At 40.0% G+C, this 22,278-nt stretch overlaps 1 protein-coding gene and 1 long non-coding RNA gene across 8 annotated transcripts in view; one reads left to right on the top strand and one right to left on the bottom strand.

The window, feature by feature from the left end:
* The window catches only part of LOC309336526 (contactin-4), a 525,279-nt gene that overhangs the window by 234,016 nt on the left and 268,985 nt on the right, over nucleotides 1-22,278 (top strand). For 3 of the 6 annotated variants that reach the window (XM_081852424.1, XM_081852423.1, XM_081852425.1), the window contains one exon: nucleotides 19,808-19,948. The exons of the other annotated variants lie outside the window; for them this stretch is intronic. In XM_081852424.1, the coding sequence (XP_081708550.1) occupies nucleotides 19,894-19,948 (55 nt within the window). In that variant the 5' untranslated portion in view covers nucleotides 19,808-19,893. The remainder of the gene's footprint in view (nucleotides 1-19,807; nucleotides 19,949-22,278) is intronic. 6 annotated transcript variants of the gene reach the window in all.
* Nucleotides 1,950-17,561, bottom strand: LOC309337397. Of its 2 annotated transcripts, XR_014154255.1 has the most exons (5): nucleotides 10,666-10,964; nucleotides 7,700-7,835; nucleotides 5,967-6,038; nucleotides 3,422-3,577; nucleotides 1,950-2,942 (listed from the first exon to the last, which is right to left on the bottom strand). It is a non-coding gene; the product is annotated as an uncharacterized lncRNA (long non-coding RNA). The 2 variants fall into 2 exon arrangements; XR_014154254.1 differs by lacking the exons at nucleotides 7,700-7,835; nucleotides 10,666-10,964 and adding an exon at nucleotides 17,450-17,561 and having other exon boundaries at nucleotides 5,967-6,043.

The raw sequence follows: 22,278 nt of genomic DNA, 5'->3' as shown, positions 1-22,278 counted from the left end.
AGAACTGGAAAACTGTGACTTAAAGTTTGTTGCAATTAATGATTTCTACATGAATTCTTTGTTTTATTGCCTCTTTTGTCCTTTCTGTGTTCTTGTCATACTTTTGTGTACTTTATGTACACACAAAGAGCCACACAATAACAAATGAAAGGGGGAAAGGGATACTGGCAAATAATAACACGGGCGGGGGGGGGGGGGACACAAAACAAGAAATCCCAGCTCACTATTTGAAACGACAACAAGGAGTACATATTCCAATGTAAATTCTAATCCAGGTTACTGTCACGTTCCAAGGACAATGTTCTTTGTATGCCTGACTAGGGACTTTATGATGAATTCGTTACATATTTTATGACAATTTGGATTTCACGATTAACAGTAAGAGCTGTTCAATATTGGAATAGACAGCCTCAGGAACTGGTGGACTCTCCTTTCCTGGGAGCATTTAACCAGTGGGTGGACAATAATCTGTTGCATGCTGTAGTTGCACCCTGCATTGTTGAAGAATTAGCTCAGTTGGCACAACATGAGACTCTTAATCTCAGTGTTGCAAGCAGTTGGACTAGATGACACTTGTGTTTCCTACCAACTCTACAATTCTATGATTCTATGACTTCCAAGACCCGGCCCATATGATATGCTGTAATTTGTGCATGCTTCAATTGTGCAATGTGTTTATTCGGGGGGGGGGAGTTTAATTGTTTCTGCTCTGCATCATGTACAAAATGCATGAGCTTGCTAGAAAGTTTTCAGTGCATCCTGAAGCTCTCAGTAAAAATGTTTATTTCTCCTCTCTGGAACAATGCATATTTCATTGCTGTTAAGTGACAACTTGGAAGCTGGGGAGTGACATTTAACTTCTTTCTGCTATGGTGACACGATGACAGCTGTCGTAGGAAGGAGAAAGATACGATGATTAAAATTCTTTCGATAAGGGCATGCTCACTTTTACAGCTTAATGGAAATCACTTCCTAGTGAAAAAGTCTGGACCACTAAGTATTTTGAGTCAACAAATTGTGTGCTGTCTATGTTTGAAGGAATTAATCTTCCTTTAAACTTTCAATAAACCTATCATTACAGCAAGGGGGATGTTAGTTATTATTTGAGCCTGCCTATGAAGATTTACTACCATGCAGTGCTTAGATTTGGGTGAGATTTTTGTGGTTGTGGTGTATGAAACATGAATAGTAAACATATTATTATACAAAGCAAAATCACTCCAATCAATAACTAATTTAGCACCAGGTGAGGTTTTTGTCCTGATATTTTACTTCTGGACACGTCTTTGATAGGCCTCTGTTGCTGAAATGTGAAGTTATTTACTTAAATTTCAGTTGTCAAGATTCAAGTGTGATATAAAATAATTCTATTCTGATACAATAGTCATTATTTTTGCCCGTCTCTCTCTCTCTCTCTCTCTCTCTCTCTCTCTCACACACACACACACACACACACACACACTCTTACTCTTTCACACCCACACACCCACAAGGTTCATGCAACAGGCTGAAGTTCTGTGTGTGCTGCTGCCCCAATCAGATATGGTTTGCTCATTAACCTGTCCCAAGCCTAGTGTTGCCAGACTAACAAAGCCAGATGAAAACCATCCTAATTGTAAACTTGGGTGTCTAGCAGCTTGACCCTTTTGAGTGTAGGTTACTGTTGGAGAGAGGTTTGGAAGAGAGATTCCTACTCTCCAGTAGGAGAGTTAAGTGCAATGGTGATTGCTACCAAGCATATTAAAACTTGGTTAGGGTTACATCTGTCCTCATCCACCTTTAAATAAACATTCTCCATGAAAATGCTTAGGCTAGAATAAATCACAGACACTTAGCTTCACAAATAAGTGAATATTTTACTCACAGTTTCCAGAAGTTACAGCAAACAAGTGATCATCCTTTAGGAGTAGGGAAAAGATGATGAAAAAGGTTCCAAATGATTTAAAAACAGAAAAAAGTACTAGATTCCCTTACAAAAAGATCATTCAGTATTTGGATTAGCAAAGATGCAGGCTATAAAATCTCATTTTAGAGAGAGTCAATTCACTTGCATGAAGGAGAAAAAGACTGAGAATGGAGGAGGGAGCAGAACCCGCTAAGCCATACTCACACTGGTAACTTGAGCTCAGGGACCAGGTTAACCCTTTCAAGCACACAAGTTTGAGTCAGTAACTTCTTTTAGAACAGCCAGAGATTCTGATGCAATGGAACTCGGCAAGTGAAGAAGAAAGATGCCTGTGTACTAGAGACTCATAATAAGTGATATCCTAAAACAGGCCTCTACCGAAAGCCATGACTTGGTAGATTGCATCTCAGGGTGTATGAGAAAGTTGGAGGTGATTCCCTTTTTTTACTTAGCCTTTTGTATTCAGTTTGGCACGTTGAAGGCTACAATTGAGTACAATGCCTGTGAGTTTTGAGGTGTGGTGCTCCTTAACTGAGGGTTCCTTAACAGGTGAATATTTCATGTCAATTGTTTCTTTTTACCTGTCATGTTTATATCACACATGGAAACCATGGCAGGAATGTGTATTTAGCCATTTAATTACAGTTCATAGCATAAATTGAAAGATTGGGTACTATAAGGTGTGCCCCTCCATGGTACTACTACTTTAATATATTTGGAGTATATTGTGTGACAGTATAATGTTTTGTGTGATTTCCATTGGTCCAGCTGAAGCTTATCTTGATTTCTCACTGCCTTTTTGGAACTATTGTTTGAGGCTAAAGGAGCTGGATATGACTCTACTCACTGAAGGCTGAAAGTTAGCCAGTGGAAAAGAAATGTGGGGGAGAGGGGGATGGAACAAAAGAAGAAAACCGTTGCCTCTTGAGTTGTGGGAGATGATTTGACAGTTGGCTTCTCAGAGGGATATTTAGCTGGAATCAATGTTAGGGGATGCTAAGTCAGTTGGTCCTTTTTGCAGTGATAATAAATATACCTAAAGCAATGAAAAGAAAAGGGGGAAACATACATGATTCAAGTCACATATATCATGTTCTCCATAATTTTTCAAGCCTGTAGCCCTCAGCCTTGTAACACATTATATAGCAATTTAAGGAAATGGAGCATCTTGTGTTACCAGAGGGTTGTTTGGGGTTTTTTCCCCAGAAGATTTGTCACCAGCAAAGGATCATTCACTTGCAAAATGATTTTGACTGAGTTGACGTGAGGCTTGGGCTGTTAAAAGTCAGTTGCTGCAAATTAAATAATCCACTACTCAAAATACCTAAGTAAAATAATGTGGGCCAGTGTGTCTAGATGATGTGGACACATGTGGGGGGGGGGAGGGAGGGGGAGATAAGACTTCCTGTTACTCCTGTCTACTTCTGCTCTGTGAACTAATTCCAAGTCCTAGGAAACAAATTTTAAATTTTGTCTGCTTCATTAATATTTTCTTCAGGCAGGAAAGATACTTACCATTCAGTAGCTCATAAATATCCTTTATTTAATGTCTTTCTTCTTTAGAATAAAGAGAAGTGATCCAGCAGTATTACAGCTGCTTTGCAGCAAGTAATCTGTTCATTCTGGTTTAGCCATCTAGAAACCTGAAGTTTCTCCCCGGATACCGTAAGCCTGCAATTTAAATGGGAATTACGTTCTAGGGATTGCGCTTAAAGCTGAAACCATATAGAGTCAAAACACATCAGGTTCAATGGTGGAAGAGCCAAAGTCGTTATTGTTGGCATCCATCTGCCTTGAAAACCAATGGAGTGTGCCTCCAGGGATGGAGTCAAATCACTGTGTTAGCAGCACCAAAGTGAAATCCCTGGGGCACAAGCCTGGGCAGTGTATATGGAGGTCCTGGACTGCCCAGACGACCAGATCGCCCTCCAGCTTCTCTGATGTGGTCCAAAGGAAAGCAGAACAATACGTTTGGCACTAACTTGGTTGCCGGAAGAAGGTGCAAAAGGTGCCATCCAGCTGTCTTAGGAACTCCACTCTGGATCTGTGTAGGGTCTACTCCTTAGCCTTTTATTCTTCCAACTCCCCCTCCCGCCCAAGGCAGCAGAGGATTAGGAGCATAGTTTTCCTTCTTCTAGATGGGCTACCTTCCCAGGTTGACAAGCCCCATCTGCTCCTCACTTTCTTCTACAGCATGTGCAGAAACATCCTTCTTGACCATTGGACCCCACTATTGATCTTGTTTGCTCAATCCGCTGCTGCCTTTTTTCCACATGCAGGGGAAGATTAGCCAGCCAGCTGAAGCCATTCCCAGGGTGTGGCCGCTGCCTCACACTGATAGCTTTTAGGAGCCACAGCCGAGTGCAGGGTAGGAACCAAAGGTAGACAAACTACTCCAGAAGGAGTCTATTACCCCCTCTCCTAACACTCCATTAGTTAATAGTTTACTTTTATATAATATCTAATAGAGCAGCAACATCTAGCATTTAGCAATGACTTGAATTTGCTAAATAGTGCTCTTTGGCTATCATGGAACCAACAACAGAGAGTTTTCATACCACCTTGTAGTTCGGTGCTTTATAGTAGAAATAAGACAAACCCATTCAAGTGGTGGGTCTTAAATGCTGAGGTATGAAGTGGAAATGTACATATGAAAAAAATCTTTTTTAGTTGATGTTGAAATGCTGCTTGAACTGGAATAATTTCTCTTAAGCAAAAACCAAGTATGCAAATGCTTTAAACTGACTGAATTTGGAACTCTATAGTACATTACCTATGAAATATATAGTTAATGTAACTTCCAATTTTCACCTGTAAATATGATACATGGCATACGTTTATATTGCAGTGCTTGTATATTAACATACAAAAATAAATTAAAATCCTAATCACATTGCTACAATGTATCTTCATAATTATAATCCAATCTGTTTTCCTTCTGTTTAATCCCTTGCAAAGGCCATTTTCTTCCCCCTCTTTTGCTGCTGAGGCTTGTTAGTGTCTCATTTCTCTCTTTATTTTCATTTTCCTCCTCCTTCCCCTGCGTATATTTTTATCCCTGGGCCAATATCTTTCTCTCCCCCACAGGTTTCTATTTTGCTTCTAGGTTTCCCTTTAACAGTCTCCACTTCCTGTCTCATTTGCTTACTCCTGTCTTCTCTAATATTGATTCCTGCTCATGCTGCGCAGTCACTCCTAATGATTTTTGACATTTTTAAGGGCAGAATGCTTCCTTGCACACTCCATCATGATTCTCCCCTGGCAGATACAAGTAACTCCCACTGAAGTCAGTGAGAGTTATTTGTAATCCTAGAAGGGGAGAGAAACACTAACCCTCAAAGATGGCTCCAGGGGTATTGGTCACATTGGACTGGTGCTTAAAGGACTAAGAAAGCTGTCTCCCATCAATGAGTGGAGTAAAATGGTGAATGAAGCTCTTCATACCCAAGGTTTGTCTAATCCACTTGTTTGGGGATGGGAGGAAATTTTCCCCAAATGAGATTAGCTCTCCATTCCCCAACCCTCAAACCCATCCCTGAGATAGATCATGTTTCTTGGTCATTTGCCAAGAATGCCTCAACTTGTTTGCTTAATATTTTTTTGAAAATTGCTTATTCACCTAGCTAAGAGATATTTGGGTACTTAACAATACTCATAATGTTGTTCCTTATTCTAATCATGTCTTTGTCTTTTTATGTGGTCCCTTTTTCCTTTTCTGTATTTAGGAGTTATAGATGAGTTTTGATTTTGAGAGCATTCTCTTGATTTTGTGAGAATTAGTTTGAAGTATACTGGTGCTCTTTTGCACTGGCTGAGTAGTCCTTTACTCCTCTTGTATCTGTGAAAGTCATGCAATGGAAGAAAATGAAATGGAAGATTAATTTCCTGTTTTTTGGTGGTGGCTCTGTCCACTTGAACAAAGGAACATAAATGAATGCCTTATACTAAGTCACATCATATGTTCATCTAACCCAGCACTATCTAATCTCAATGTCAGCAGGTCCCCATCATCTTGGGCAGAGTGAGTTATTTCCCTTCCACACTATATGAAATCCCTTACCTGATGATGCTTTTGATTGAACCTGTGGCCCTCTGGATACAAAATTGGTCCTTTGCTGTTGGATGTATATCTCTTCTCTATTTAAAAAAGAGAGAGAACACATAAGGGCTATGTACACACAACACTTTATTCTAGACTCAATGGAGTGCTTGCTTTTTTCTCCATAGTCTACACACAAAATCAAGATTTATTGCATATGTTTGTGCTTCTTGAGAAACTGGTTTGAATTCAAACTAAAAGCTGATTGCAGATTGATTCTGCATTACCCAGCAGTGTGTCTATTTGAAAACACAGGTGGTCCTGGCAGTGGGTGGGTGTGTGTGTGTATCCACACCTGTCCAATGGCGCTGTAGGTGGACATGTACCAAGATCACAACCACTGCTTCTTTCTTCATTCACATGGGGCATGTGCAGGGAGGAAAAGGCATGGGTAACCTAATTAAGGGGATAGTTTTCAGACACATGTCAAGTAACCTCACCAACTCTTGCTGAGGACAGGGTCCAGAATCGATGTAGGTAAGTAGTGTGTTGAGGACAAGTATGAACACTTTCAGATTGAGAAAATTACATTTTTGGGTCTGCAAACAGGTTAGTGGAGAGATTATTTTGTGCGCTTCAGATCATCCCACATGTAGGAATCTTTCTGGTATTACCTGGGCTTGATGTTGCTTTTGCAGGTGTTTCCTCTCATTTGCATGCCACAGCTGACTGCTGAATACTTTAGTAGCTTGATAGCCTCTGGCTAGGAGAAAGAGCTTTCTGCAGTCTTACTGCTTTCTTTCCAGCAGGAGCCAGCATTTAGTGTGAGGCTGAGTTTATACAACTATAATTCACTCCTTGGGAAATAAAAAAGGGTGGGAGGGCTGGTATCAATAATGCCACAAAATCCACATACTTAAAATGTGCTGTTTCATTCATGCTTTCAAGCCTTCTGATAGGATATTGTAAACATGCAGGGTTTTTATATCAGTTTTAAGCTAAATAATGCCTTACATAAATTGAATGCAATGCAATTTCTTTGCTTTTATTTCAGAGTTTATTTTCAGTTATATTCAGCAATTCAGGGAAGTTACTGAGAAAGGGGACAGCGACAGAATGAAAACATTTGCTCTATAGAATTAATCAGTTCATGGGCATGTAGGTATCATATAATTGTATGGCTGGTGGATTTTGTTTTTTGTTTTTTGTTTTTTGTTTTTGTTTTTGTTTTTGTTTTTGCTGAATGTTCACAGCAACCAAATTACATTTGTCAAACTGAGAACTTAACTGGATGTTGCATGGGAAATTATGATTGGATTTTTCCACACAATGTAAAAGAAGCAAAAATAAAATGTTATCTTTAAAAAGTGCACAGGGGGTAGAGGACTAGATCAAATCAGATCCCTAATTTGCCCCCTTCTGGTGGGCTAGCTTTGACAGGTGGGCAGGACCACCCATTTGTCTACCACCTGATGTCATCAGGATGCCAGGTGATGGACACCTATCAAAGTTCACAAAGGTTAACCTCAATACTCAATTAGTTCAATACTCTTGGTGCCCTTAAGGTTAGCCTGGAAGCTTCAGCTTGTGCAAAAAGGGGCAGGTGGGAGTGGAATAGACTATCACTAGTATATAAAACTAGGGCTGAACAACCTACACTAGCTGCAAATATTTCTCTGGACCAAATATAAAGTTTTAGCAATGTATGAGGCCTGAAACAATTCAACACCAGGTTGTTTGAAAGATAATATCACCCCCTATATACTGTACTTGTTTGACAGCTGTGCTCATCAGAGGAATCTCTTCCAATGGTGCCTAGGACATCTGCTCCATGACAAGTCAAAACCCGACCTTTAGCATTGCAATACCGGTTGTATAGAAATTTCTACCCTGCACATATGAGACAGGCACCAATCGTATTGGTCTCTTTGTGCCTATTACATATCTAGACAAGCCTTTCCAGATAGATGGTCACAGCCATGCTTCTTATCTATTTTCAAGCATTAAATTACATATAAAGACTTTCTGAACATCACTTTGGATTTTCTGGAATATAAAGTGAATAATACATTCCATAAGGAAATAAAATAAATAACCATCTTCTGGGATGAGTGCTAAAATTGTTGGAGATGGCTTACTGCACACCCAGGGCGCACTACAATAAACAGTGGATTCAGCATTTCAGGTCTTAAATTTTAAATGTCATCATGTGCAGTTTTCTCTGTAGGCACGTGAGTGCTACTGCTGCAGGGATTTTCATATGGGGAATCCAGACAATGTACAATAAGCATTTTCACGGTGTCTGCCCATTTAGGTTTTCCAAATCTATTCTTACACTCTCCAAGGCGGTTCTTATTGAATGCCAGGGAAACCACTTCAGTGTCTTAAAGTTTGCAAAGTAGTCACGAGGAAGAAAACCTTGGTAACAATAGTCATACATTGGTAAGAAGAGTAGTCACCATTGTGAAGGAAGGTGATAGAAGAGCTGGTTTTGCTTGCCACATAAATGAGGCTTATAGTTCTCTCAACATGAAATGAATTATCAATTACCTTGCAGGGTCCTGAGATGACCATGATAAAAGAAATGAGCAACAATAATTAATTAATTAATTAATTAATTAATTAAATTGATTAAATATTAATTAAAATATTAATAGGTTGCAAATAAAATTGCCAAGCCAAATAAGTGTGTATATCTACACACAAATAGAGAAGATATACAAGTACTTTGCCTTTTAGAAAAATGTTTACAACATAATACTTGCTTTGTTGGGTTTGTTTACAAATCTGTATCCTATTATATTGGTTTTTCACTGTTAAGAACTAGGTTATGGCCATTAAAAGATCAGTACTTTTCCAAAACTGCTTTATCCTTGGTTTTCATCCTCTGATAGGATAGTCACACAGTTGGGATAATAAGAGAACAGATAGAATGGTTTCCTGATAATGGTCTGCATTATGAATCAACTGAAATTCTATGTGGCGACGTGGGTGGTACTGTGGTCTAAACCACAGAGCCTAGGGCTTGCCAATCAAAAGGTTGGTGGTTCGAATCCCAGAGACGGGGTGAGCTCCCGTTGTTCGGTCCCTGCCCTGCCAACCTAGCAGTTCAAAAGCACATCAAAGTGCAAGTAGATAAATAGGTACCGCTCCGGCAGGAAGGTGAATGGTGTTTTCGGGCGCTGCTCATAGCTGTCAACTTTCGGATTTGAAAATAAGGGATCAGCAGCCTCACCTGTCCCAGAGACAGTCTACGGGATATTTAACAATCCGGGATAGCAGTGGGAAACAGCGCTGAAATAAGGGAATTTCCTGCCAAAAAAGGGAAGGTTGACAGCTATGGCGCTGCTGTGGTTCACCAGAAGCGGCTTAGTCATGCTGGCCACATGACCCGGAAGCTGTCTGCGGACAAATGTCGGCTCCCTCGGCCTGTAAAGCGAGATGAGTGCTGCAACCCCAGAGTTGCCCGTGACTGGACTTAACTGTCAGGGGTTCCTTTACCTTTACCTAAATATAAAATGGTAAGTTTGAAGAAGTAGGAGGAGCTATAGGGCAGACTCCCCTCTAAAAAAGAAGTTGTCTCAATGGGGCTTCAGCATTCCCAGAAGCTACTGAATTAAGAGTAACAGCTGCCAAGCCACTCAGTACTAACTTCTGATAAATTTCTGGAGCTTCCCACTGACATCCGGTGAGCTGTTGCTTTTTCAAAACCTGTTGCTCAGCACCTGTAGATCATTTGTTTTGCATTTTGAAAGTAGCGAGATTAGTAGCTTTGTGGTTTGGTATACACCAAATGAGCATTACCCACTTACAGGGCTGAAGTAAAGCCCAATTTTAAATTAAGCTGATTATTTGTATCCTCATCAACCACTTACAATTGCTTGACTGCTCCTTGTATTTACTTGTCTGTATTATTTGATCCCTCCAGAATGTTTTTAAAAGAACAAATGCTAATAGTTTTACAACCATCTGCCGAAGATAAAAAAATAAATACAGGATAAACTGAATATTCACGGTATGGCATTTGTTGTTAATAAAAACTTTGATTTCCAACCAGATGCTGCTTGAAAGAAATAATAAAATCCCCAAAGGAAATGAGCTTGGATGCTAACAAGTTTAGTCGTTGATCTGTTTTGAACATAATACTTAACTGTGATAAGCTGAGGAAGTTTATCAGAAGGGAAGGGGAGTCTTTATAGCCCAAGGCTTCCTCCCATAATGCTAACCATAGTTTAGTGTTGCAGCTGAAAAAAGGCCAGTGTGAGGACTGATGCTCACATGGATGAATGCTAGGACGTAACTGAGTGAGAAACGCTAATGTATGTGATTTGACTATACATGAATAGGATTTAATGAATCTATATTACATTTAGGTAGTGTAGTGGAGCATAGCTTGCCAGCTTGCTTTCTTCTTAAGATTATATAATCTGATTCATGTATTCAAATTGTTTACTCATTTTCTCTTCCCAACCCTGCCTCATGTGTGGAATCACATAAAGAACATGTCTGTGAAATCTGGATAGTAAATGGATATATCATTAAGCTGTATACTAGCAGTATCTTTTCACTCTTGATACCCCCCCCCCCCATGCAGTTTCATACATGGGACATGAATGGGGGGAAAGTGTATGTGGAGAAAATAAGCCACTAGGTCATGTGTGAATTGGCATAATCCTCAACATATCTACTCCGAAATAAGTTTGAGTTTGATCACACTTACTTGCGTTTGAGTGTGTATATAATTGCAGTCTTAGATCTGAAGTGTCTCTACACCACCTTCAATAAACCTGGTGTTATCTTCTGCATATAGTCACATTGAAGTTAAGCCACAGATTAAATACTGTCTATCGACAGACACACAAACATCATTTGTAAGCTGTCTAGAGAATTGTAATGATGAGTAGCCATGCAAGTTTAAATATTCTTTCTAGTCTGGCATATTGAACGTTCCAAACACAGAGAGGTCTTGATGCTAAAGTTTCACCATAGAAATAAAAAGAAACAAAGTGTAAAATAATGTCATCTGCCAGTCTCTGGCTGGTGGAAAAAGTTAATACATTGCTTTCAACAGTGACAGCTTTTAAAGAAAAATAATTTATGTAATTTGAAATTGGATAAATGTGTGTATGTTGTTTCTTCCCGTGATTTTCTTTCATTCACTAAAACGCTTATCATTTTTATTTTCTGATCAAAGAAAGCAATTTTTTTCAAATCTACTGTTACATATTTTCAATGACCACACACATCAGGACTTTTCATTAAACTATATATATTTGTATGGACTTGGTTGACATTTGCTTAAATTACAAACTACTGAGTCAGATTAACACTCCCAACACTGAACAATTTTGTAGTCATACTAATAGTATGTTTTTGATGTAGATTTGTTTGATGAGCTAAATTAGCAGACTGTGTTCAGTCCAGCCTAAAATGAATTAAAGCTGATACTGCATAAATTCTTCTACAGCTGAACAGTGCACAATGGATATGCCAAAGGATGCTGGGAGATAAATTCCAACAATTTACTTCTAGTCCCAATTGCTCTGGGAAGCCTATTTTCTCAGTAAGAGAAAATACACAGCTTTCTAGATGCTATTAGTTTGAAAAATTAAGGGTGGATGTCTTTTTGTGTGAGGCAAGTGGAACGTTAATGGCATCACAGGAGTAATAAAGAACTAAGCTCCTAACCTTATGTTTGAAAAGTCTGGGGTTGAAGGCAAAAGCTGTTCACTTAAAGAATGGACAGTGTGAAGCAGCTTTGAAAGATAGTATCTGTAGGCTAGGAGAAAGGCAGTTAAATAATCAGATAATATAAGCTACAGAGAAATGGGCCTTTCAGTCTTTGTAGAAATGTGAACTCTTAACCAAACAATGAAAAATATTTGAACTATGAGCACAGTATTTCTAGGTCAGAAATCCACTCCAGGCAAAGAACGAGATGAGATTAGTAGCTGGTCGGAAATGTATTTACTTACTTATTAGCATTTTTAATTCATTTATAACCTGCATTTAGGTTGAAAGAATATACACAAATACAGAACAGCTAACAGTGTAAAGTTTAAACCAACATAAGTTATATCAGTTATAAATAATTGTTTTTGTGTTAACGGTTTGATGCATTACTGATTTACTGGTTGTATACATACTGCTCTGTTTTTTGTAAACCACAATAATTTAAATGTGTGTGTGTGTTACAGTAGCCTTCTATTCCTCTAAAAATTGGGGGAAGCGTTAACAATCAGTAGCAGTTCTATTTAGCTGATTGCAACTTGTGACTAGGACTTACATTTGTTAATGTGCTGGAAGCTGCCCAGAGTAGCTGGGGAAACCCAGCCAGATGGGTGGGGGATAAATGATACAATTATTACCATTATCATTGTGGTTGTAAGCAGAGGCATTTGTGAGGGCCTTTAGTGAGGAAGTTTGAGGGAGATTCCCAGGGTGCTGTCTCACAGTAGACATAGGATCAGGATGTTGTGCAAAGCTACTCCTGAAGCAAATGCCTTGCTGGAAAAGAAGGTACAGCAGCTTGAGGCCTGCCTCTTCACACTTCTACCTACACTGGTACCTCAGGATGCGAACGGGATCCATTCTAGAGCCCCGTTCGCATCCTGAATGGAATGTAAGACATCTGTGCATGCGCGGGTTGCGTTTTGCCACTTCCGCGCATGCACGTGATGTCATTTTGAGCGTCTGCGCATGTGCGAGCGGCAAAACCCAGAAGTAACGCACTCTGTTACTTCCAGGTTGCCACGGAGCGCAACCCAAAAGTGCTCAACCTGAAGCACATTCAACCTGAGGTATGACTGTACTGGGAAAGAAGAAGGAGAGAAGGTGGAACTTCTCAACACCTACTTTGCCTTTGTCTTCACCCAAAAACAACAATGCTTCAGCTGCATAAGTTGCCACCATGTAATTTGCAAAACACTGTGGCAAGGGCTTTTTATCAAGGAATTAATGTCTAAGCAGACCAGGAATTACTCAATAAAATAGCATTCTCATATGAACTAGTATAGTTTATCTAATGCTACCCAGGAATGAGCAGAACAGACTTCCACTCATGCACTAGGACTGAACCCTCATCTGTTCATCCCTGCAACCCCCTCAAAATCTGCTCTGGAGGGTTCGAGGGCAGTCTGAAGCAGCTTTTACAGGCTTGGGGGTGGGCTTATTGGAGAGGAGAGGAATCTGTCAGATTTTCAGAATTGTTTTTGAGGAACCTGGAAGAGACAAAATAACAAAGATATGTACAGAGCCCACTGTCTCTTCTGTGATGTTAAGTCTCTCATTTTGTTTAGATTGTGATTGAGTTTCATGACAACTGATGGTGGATGTGCTGCAGTGAAATGGGACTTTCTGTACACCACAGAGAGAAGAAGCCCTGACAAGTATGAATCGCTAGACTGAGATGGGCTCTTGCTTTGTTATTGTGGTGACTTCAGTGTAGCAGCAAAATGAAATCACGTCCTAGTCTGACAAGGAGATACCCAATAACTCAATATGTGCTTCAGCTATTTAAATTCCATTTATCCCACACTGTGAACATTATGCATAATAGCCTCATTTGACAAAGTAACTTCGTACAGTAGGCTGCTTGCATATAAGTATTCTGCATGGTGCTTATCATATCAAAGGCTTTTACGTATATGTCATTCTCATGACATATAAGGAAGATGTGAGACATTTCATGATCTGGCATGTTTTCTGGAAGAATGAGTGGTGAGTTGAGATTATTTGTTGATCCCACTATTTTGCTTCTATAACTCTTCCTCTTGTAAATGCTTTCCCTCTTCTTATTTCCTCTGCTTTCACTTGTAATATAAATAAGGTGATTTCTGAAATACTACGTTTGCATAAGTTTCATTGGGAATATATCACCAAATGCCTCCTTGAAGACTAAATTAATGTCAAGTAATTCCTTTTACAAGGACTGGGTGCTATATATAGTGCATCATGTTTTGCAGGGAAGTTAGAGGTACTGTACATATTTCATGAAAACTATGCAAGTATCAAGCTTTCAAAGTGTGTAGCTCAAAAAAGAAGAAGCTGAAAATGGAGATCCATGTTCTGCAAGAAAGATATTAGTGCTTTTAATAGTACACTTCCTTACTAAGAACACCTGTTTAATTAATCATTTAAATGCATGACATACAGTTCATTTTCCAAGGATCTCAGTGCAAAGTGGGTCAACCAGTTTCCCCATGATTCCAGTAGCAGAACTTTGAGAAGCAGTAGTGTGGGATAAAGGCAATAGTTCCTTCTTTAGTAAGACCATTTAGGTTGGAGTTCTTTCTTCTAGGATAAAATTAAGTGGTCTATGTTAAGTAGCTATTGGTGAATTATTATTATTATTATTATTATTATTATTATTATTATTATTATTATTTGCATGTATCGTTATTGGCCCAGTAGTGGGTGGCATATGAAAAGGGCTTGGTAGGGTGGGAAGGCAAACCTGGACACTAATTCTTAGTTACAAAATTATTGTAATGACCACCCCAAATAGATAAAATCCAATGAAAGGAGGATCCAAAAGTTGTTGGAAGAGCTGGTGGAGACTGCATACGCAGTATATCTTTAAAGTACATTCCGGCCTCCTAAAGTATTTGTGGGGTTGTAGTTTAATCCTTACAGAGCTACAAAGACAGTAAGAGGAAGGAGTCTGTTGGAGCTCAACTTTCAGTACAGTGGAAAACGGTACATTAGCATTTAGTACAGGTAACTCTGGAAATTGAACTGGCTATAGTGACATGAAACACTTTCAGTGGGTGCTGCTGGTGTACCAGCTACAGACTTTCCTAGGCTGTCATTTCTGCAATGCATTGTACATGGAACATCCTTGATAGTTCAGAGGCCTCAGTTATTACAAAATAACACTGCTAGACTTAAAACAATTGCACTAGTAATCCATGGGCGTTAGTACCCACCTTTCAATGGGGTCAAGTACACTACATTTTGCTTCTTCCGTTGTGCAATCTAGAGTGAAGCTTCAGGGGCATGCAGAGAGTGTTAGCTGAATTAAGCACGTTGGTACAAGAGGCTTCCGTATTATAACAACAACAGCAAAGTTAAGGACGAGCATAACTAATTTTATTTTAGTGATCTCCTGTATGCATGCTTCTTAAACTTTTATAGGATTAAAAAGAATCAATCATTTTAAAGTTGAAACTGAATTCATTGTGCTGCAACCGTCTTTAATCACCCTAGGTTTACTTGGAAGTAAGTTATATTGTTGGGATTTGGTTCCATGCTGGAATGTTAATGATTGAAGACATGCCGCCTAATCCTGCACATAATTTCCACTGAGTTACTCTGAAGGAAGAGTGCAAAGCATTGCAACATTATTCTGACAAACAGTCATTACACTTGGTTTTAGAGTTGTTTTTTATGCTCATCTTTAGCTTGACTTTTATTTAGGTGATTAAAATGCCAGTCGTTGCCTGGCATGCACAACATACATCATTAATGGTGATTTATTTTGGCATTTAACAGAATTGGCACACAGTAGCACACCAGTGGGCAGAAGAAAAACAAACGTGAGGCAATTCCCAAAGAAGCCTATTCTTGTTTGCAGCTCTTTTGATATGGCTCTGAGTTACTTTATAAAACATACTTTTTATGGGATGCCAGGAGAAATTGACAGTACAAGCAATAGGACTTTATATGCAAACATCTTCATGGCAGACTGATTTGTTTTCCTTCTGAATGGGAAAAATGGAATTGCTTTTTAGTCATCAAAGCAACACATAGGTTCAACAATTTGTTTTCCAAAGGTTCTGAGTACCCATAGCAGTGTATTTCATTTGCTGAGAGCCTCTGAAAAAGAGCCCCTAAACACTTTTCCAACAATGCCCATGTTGCTTCTTCCTTGCCTTATCATGCTCAGAGTTCTTACAGTCAACTTTTTCTATCAAAATCCAATTACGAACAAAGGTGCCTTTCAAAACAATTTGCCACAGCTGGATGGAATCGCCAAAAAGTAAAGTTAGAAAAGCATCAGCACAAATGTGAGAACAGCATTAGATTCAAATTGTATTTATATATCATTTTTCTCCATCTCTTCAGGTCACTTGTGACTATGCAGATTTCCTTTTTCTTTTTTCCTTTTTAATAAGGCAAACATTTACTTTATGTTTGGTGCCATTTAGAGTCTGCGATTTTTTTGTGCTTATACATTACAGAAATTAGGGCAGAATGCATGTATTAAATTGGGGCTTTTTGGAAATTATTGAACATACAAAAAATGTAGCTATGGGTCGTATACAACAAAACTGTCCCTGTTCACCTGCACAATGGTATTTCCTTTCCATCTTCTCTATCCCCACTTCCCCAAACTGTTCTGGGGGTTCCTGTATATGAGTTTTTGAAGTGGGGCACAAAGACTGGAGTAGAAAATGAAGTCCCATAGCTGAAACAGAAGTGTTAAGGGGACAACTTTTGGATAACCGTATGGTAAAGATTTTCCTTCCTGGCATTTGTAGCAGTTTTAAGGAGAGTCAGTATGTTTTAGGAAAAGCAGTACTTGAAATACAAAAAAATAAAGTACATGCACCAATTACAAGTTACATGAAATGCATAATTGCATTTTTTTAATGTCTGTTTTGGCTTTTAGCCGAGAGCGGGGTGGATCAGGATTGGGGCTGCACATGGTACACAACCTGTTTTTCTGCACCACAGTCTCAATAATCCCTCCCCCCCACAAAATGCTGTTTGCCAAAGGAACGAGACTGTTTAAAAGAAACACACAGCTCTGAAGGTAAATTCGAAATCAGTAAATACAGTTTGTTTTTCACAAGAAAAACAGCAACAGCCATAAACATGTTAAAATTGATCGTAGGCTCATAGAGTCCATGAGTCCACAAATGTAATCTAGCGCAGCCCCTTGCAATGCAGGAAGCTTTCCCCCAACATGGGGCTCAAACCCATGACCCTGAGATTAAGAGTCTCATGCTCTACCAACTGAGCTACCCCAGGATGTATTTAACATTACATGTAGTTTTAACTCTATGAAACTGTGATAACACCTTGGGAATGTCACTTCTCAAGATAATGGTATCCACTCTGGGCTGTACTGCGAGCTTGAGGCTGTTTGAGTCCAATATTTCAGGACTCAAATATTGTCATATTATTCTAATGACATTCATACTCGTCAACTGTCCCGGTAAAAATGGGTGATTTCGGGCTGCACTTTTTTCAGGCAGGGCACCCCAAATGTGTGTTTTTGGGTGCTGTGCCTGAAAAAGCACAGCTCAAAAAAGAGTGTTCTCACATGGCAGTGCAGGCCTGGAAGATGGGCCTCCTTTCCCCCCACTCCTAGCCCCTTCTCCCTTTACACCTGACCAAACAGCTCTTCATTTACACCTCACCTACCCCTTTGCCTATCCACTCACAGCTTTCCCCAAACCCCTCTGTCTTACCCCAAACCACCCCCTTCCCTTATAGCTCACCCCAGTCCCTTTTTAAAGCAGGCGGAAGATGCTCCCATTCCCCTTAAAACAGCTCACCTGGGCTACCTTCCACCTGTGCTACTGGCTTGCCTGCCAGCCTTCTGTTCTGTTCTGATGCCAAAGTTGTCATGGTTGCTTATTGGCAGAGCCTTGAACAGCATAGGAACCACAGGGGACTGGGAGAGACAATTTAGCCATTTCCCACCACCCCCCTAGTCCTGATGAAATTTCTACCCCAAGATTGGGCTACGATTAGCTTCCTTTCTGATAAACAGAGATTGAGGGTAAAAGGTAAAGGTACCCCTGCCCGTTCGGGCCAGTCTTGCCAGACTCTAGGGTTGTGCGCTCACCTCACTCTATAGGCCGGGAGCCAGTGCAGTCCGCAGACACTTCCAGGTCACGTGGCCAGCGTGACAAGCTGCATCTGGCGAGCCAACGCAGCACACGGAACGCCGTTTACCTTCCCGCTGGTAAGCGGTCCCTATTTATCTACTTGCACCCGGAGGTGCTTTCGAACTGCTAGGTTGGTAGGCGCTGGGACCAAACGACAGGAGCGCACCCCGCCGCGGGGATTCGAACCGCCGGCCATGCGATTGGCAAGTCCTAGGTGCTGAGGTTTTACCCACAGCGCCACCCGCGTCCCTAGATTGAGGGTAGGGGTAGTTAATTGGAACCATCATAGTTGGAAAGAGTTAAACTCCCCCTCGCCACCCACATGGTTCCTATGCTGCTCAGTCCCCCATACAGTTGTTACTTACATTTGCTTAAAAGGGGAGCTTTAATTTCATCGACACAATTAATGTATATGGCCCTAAAACCTGGTGCATCCTTGAGCTGTCCTTTAAAGATACGAGGCAGGAGCTGCTGAACATTGCATAGCAGAATCTGTGACATGCTCCTTGCCCAATTAATAATGTTTGCTGTAATCATTTGCGTTAAAATGCTATTCAGTTCCATTGATCAACACTTTTCTGCTTATCTGCAGTCAGCTTAATCACCGAATGTGTCAGAATTGTGGAATATATTCCAATTACTCCCTTCAAGTAACATCTGCAGATCAGATGATAGGGATTCTTAGTCTTCTCAGCACATTGAACCTGACTTTATTAGAAACTGAACAATTTTAACTTACAAAAGCAGGCAGGGACCTCTAATGATACCACTTCACTTTCTATTAGGCATGCCGTTTGTCTTGTAAACTTGAAGGCTCCTTAACTTCCAGACATCAGAAAGATGAATAAATGATGAGAACATATGATTAGATGGCTTTATTTATTTTTAATCTAAAAATGCCTGGCATAGATACTTGAAGAGATGTGTGTGTGTGTGTGTGTGCGCGCACACACACACACACACACACACACACACACACACAGCCACCCAAACACACAGGCAAAACATTGTGGAACTAGTTCTCTAAAACTACTTAAAGTACAAAGGTGAAGGGAGGCTGTTTGAATTTATATTAGATTGAGCAGAGCTTAGATTAAGAATACTGAAGCAAGTCTGATAGAACCTTTTCATTGAAGCCCAGAAAGCAGAGAAGTTGCTTTAAAAAGGGGAGGGGTGCAGAATGGAGTCGTGCTTTGCTGAAAATAAATTACCTCCAGTCAAATGGCTAAAAGAGTTTAAGTGGTTTGCCAACTTGCTGACCCCCCTCCCCCAGCTGCTCCAGAGGTCTGCAAGGAAGACAACACACTGTCATGCGGGAGATTTGAGTTACAGTGCAGCAATTAATCTCAGGCTATCTGTGCTGCTGGATGGCCGTGAGCAATGGGGAGACTGTGCCCTAGCTCCCTGGGCAAAAAGGGATGTCTTGCTCTCCTCTAATGGCTCACCCTGACTTTGTATACAGAAGGGCATTTATCATCTCCACAGGGACCCGTAGGTTGCCCTTATTACCATTTCACTTGCTGCGATGTGAGCAAGTTCAAAGTTGTCAAGGGATAAAGTAGAGGATGACAAACACTTAGTGGGCTGCCATCTTCAAGGTGTTTTGTACAATTAACTAAATAATAATTACTAGATTAGTGAGCTGGCAGTGAGGTTAATACGGCTTGTGTAAGGCTGCGGAAAGAAGATGACAGAGTGGGAAGATCTAATATCTAACTCAGAAGAGCTTTTTCCTCACAACTTGTAGGCTTTCTTTTAACTTAAAGTCTTTCTGTCACAGCCTCTCTCTCTCTCTCTCTCTCTCTCTCTCTCTCTGTCACACACACATACACGTTAAAATATAGTATTATATCTAAAGGGTATGATTTATTTATTTTTACCTGCCTCACCGACTTAAAAATAACAGCTTCTCTGCATTCCTTTGGGTGCGAATTTATTTTAGATCATATGGAAAGGCAGAGAATCTACGGAGCTGTAATCCTGAATCTCATAGTAATGATATTTCTCTTTGTATCCCTACAGATTAAAGATTGTATAAAACTTAAACGAAGCAGCATTCTAATCATTACATATTGGAGTTGGGCCTCCTTTGACCTCAGAAACTGAAAATGAGGTTGCTATGGGAACTGCTCGTACTGCAATCATTCATGTTGTGCCTTGCAGGTAAAGTGTCATTTTTAAAACTTTTCCCCCTTCCTTTATTTCTTATTTTAAAATGCCACTGTAATATTATACATTAATTCAAAAGGGCATTGAATTTCATACGCCCATGATAAAGTAGCGAATAAAGCTGCCCTTCTTGGCTTGTATTTAACTAGACTATACTGATGTTCTTAACCTCCTCTTTTAATATTGGTAGTACCTTCCATACCTAGGTTCAAGCTACTTTAACCTGTTCCATTTTGCAACATTTTTCATTCAGAGTGGTTAGTTGACAAGAAGCTACTTTCCTCCTCTTTCATGTAAAGCATTTAATGTTCAATTGAGCCCTCTATTGAGGTGGCAGGTCCCCCACTTGTGAGAAGTGGTTGAGTTACAAACTGAATGCACTTAAGAAATTACTCAGATGTGTGTGAATGTAGAACTCTGGTACTTGTATCACTACATTTTGCTAACTATGGCTTTATTGTTCCCCTAGGCCAGGTATGGCCAAACTTGGCCCTCCAGCTGTTTTGGGACTTCAACTCCCATCATTGCTAGCTAACAGGACCAGTGGTCAGGGATGATGGGAATTGTAGTCCCAAAACAGCTGGAGGGCCAAGTTTGGCCATGCCTGCCCCAGGCCTTCATTTCTTTCCTTCCGCTTTCAATCTACTTTCTGAGGCAGATAAAAGTTTTGCTAAAGAAGGATGTATTGTGGATGCTGTATGATTTTTAAAATGTGTGAGGGGCATCTTCTGATCTAGTCATTTAGATTCTGCAAGGCCTATCAAGATTTAAAAATCTGCTAAATCAAACCAGTGCTCTGTGCATCATAGTCCAGTTTCTTTGCCAACAACCTGAGCAGTTACTTTGCAAACTGTTTTGTTCTAAAAGTAGGAAATTTGCAACAGCATAGGTCCTTTCCAGTGTAAAGTCTGTCCAAGTACATCAGTTAGTGCTTTGGGCACAACTTTGGCATGTGGTGACTGTTGTGACGTGGGGTTTGTGATTTCAGCTCTCTTGACATAATATGCTGGAGACAGTTCTCTAGTAACACTTCTTTATTAAAAGCAACAAGACTAAAACCTGAGGAGGGGAGAGCTACATTTACAGGGACAGGGAACAAGCTAGAAGGGAAAACAAAACAAATTCCTTCCAGTAGCACCTTAAAGACCAACTAAGTCAGTTCTTGGTATGAGCTTTCGTGTGCATGCACACTTCTTCAGATACCAATCTGAAGAAGTGTGCATGCACACGAAAGCTCATACCAAGAACTGACTTAGTTGGTCTTTAAGGTGCTACTGGAAGGAATTTGTTTTGTTTTGACTATGGCAGACCAACACGGCTACCTATCTGTAACCGGAAGCTAGAAGGGATACATTTTGGAAGGAACAATATCAGGCAATCACAGTCCTGCCTTTTGGAGGCAACCAATAAGACAGAGGATCCAAATACAGCAGCTTAAATGAACCAATAGTAGCTGTACCCTCTGGAACCAAAAGGCAGTTACTTTACCCTAATTCAATTACAGACAATAATAATACAGATATAAAATCCTTTGACTCAATACACAACAGTGACCATTCAGAATCACTTCACTTCACTATGAACAAAGGTCTATGTGAAATCTACTTTCTAAATGATCAAATGGTTTTGCATAGCAAATCCTGACCTGACTTCTTTTTAAAAGAAGGTAGCATATTTGTAATGACCGTGATAACGTCTCTCATTTTTTAATTATGCTTTAACATAATAGAAGCATTGTTGTTTTTCTGAAAACTACTGTTTTATTTTTTAAAACCACATTATTTTATCTTCTATACATGCGACTATCAGTTGGGAAAGGGATGGGTCTGACTCTCTTGATTATTATGATTTTGTGTGAATTGAAAAGGTGATCAGGAGCTTAAATTTTTTCTTATAGGGTCCAAAATAGCAAAAAAAAGCAGTAGTCTTGGGAGTTTCATCTGGGATTTCGGGATAAAACCTCAAAGTGTTGCTCCTTTGAAATTTGATGCAGGGTAATGTGGTAAGAATTCACCTCTACACCACCTTATTTGTTACCCAGGTGACGAGCAACCACCTTTCGAATAAACCACAGAACCAAGGAAACCATCTTCAAGTCCAGCATGCAGATTTAGGGACCCAGCATTTATTATAGCTATTGCAATAGGACGGAGCTCACTCAACTCAACATGTTAGTTGAGAAGGTCTGCCCTGAGGCACTTCAAAACAAAAGCTTATATAGTAGTTCAAACGCAGCAACCAAAGAGTTGTAAAACATCTTCACATACATCAGGAAAGCTTACAAGTCATGAGAAGTAAAACATGCATGGCTCCATACTGGTATC

Source organism: Podarcis erhardii, assembly GCF_964252035.2.
Source record: "Podarcis erhardii genome assembly, chromosome: 2".
In the NCBI taxonomy this organism is placed as follows: domain Eukaryota; kingdom Metazoa; phylum Chordata; class Lepidosauria; order Squamata; family Lacertidae; genus Podarcis; species Podarcis erhardii.
Note: the sequence above shows the minus strand (reverse complement) of the source record. Positions and strands in the feature narration are given on the sequence as shown.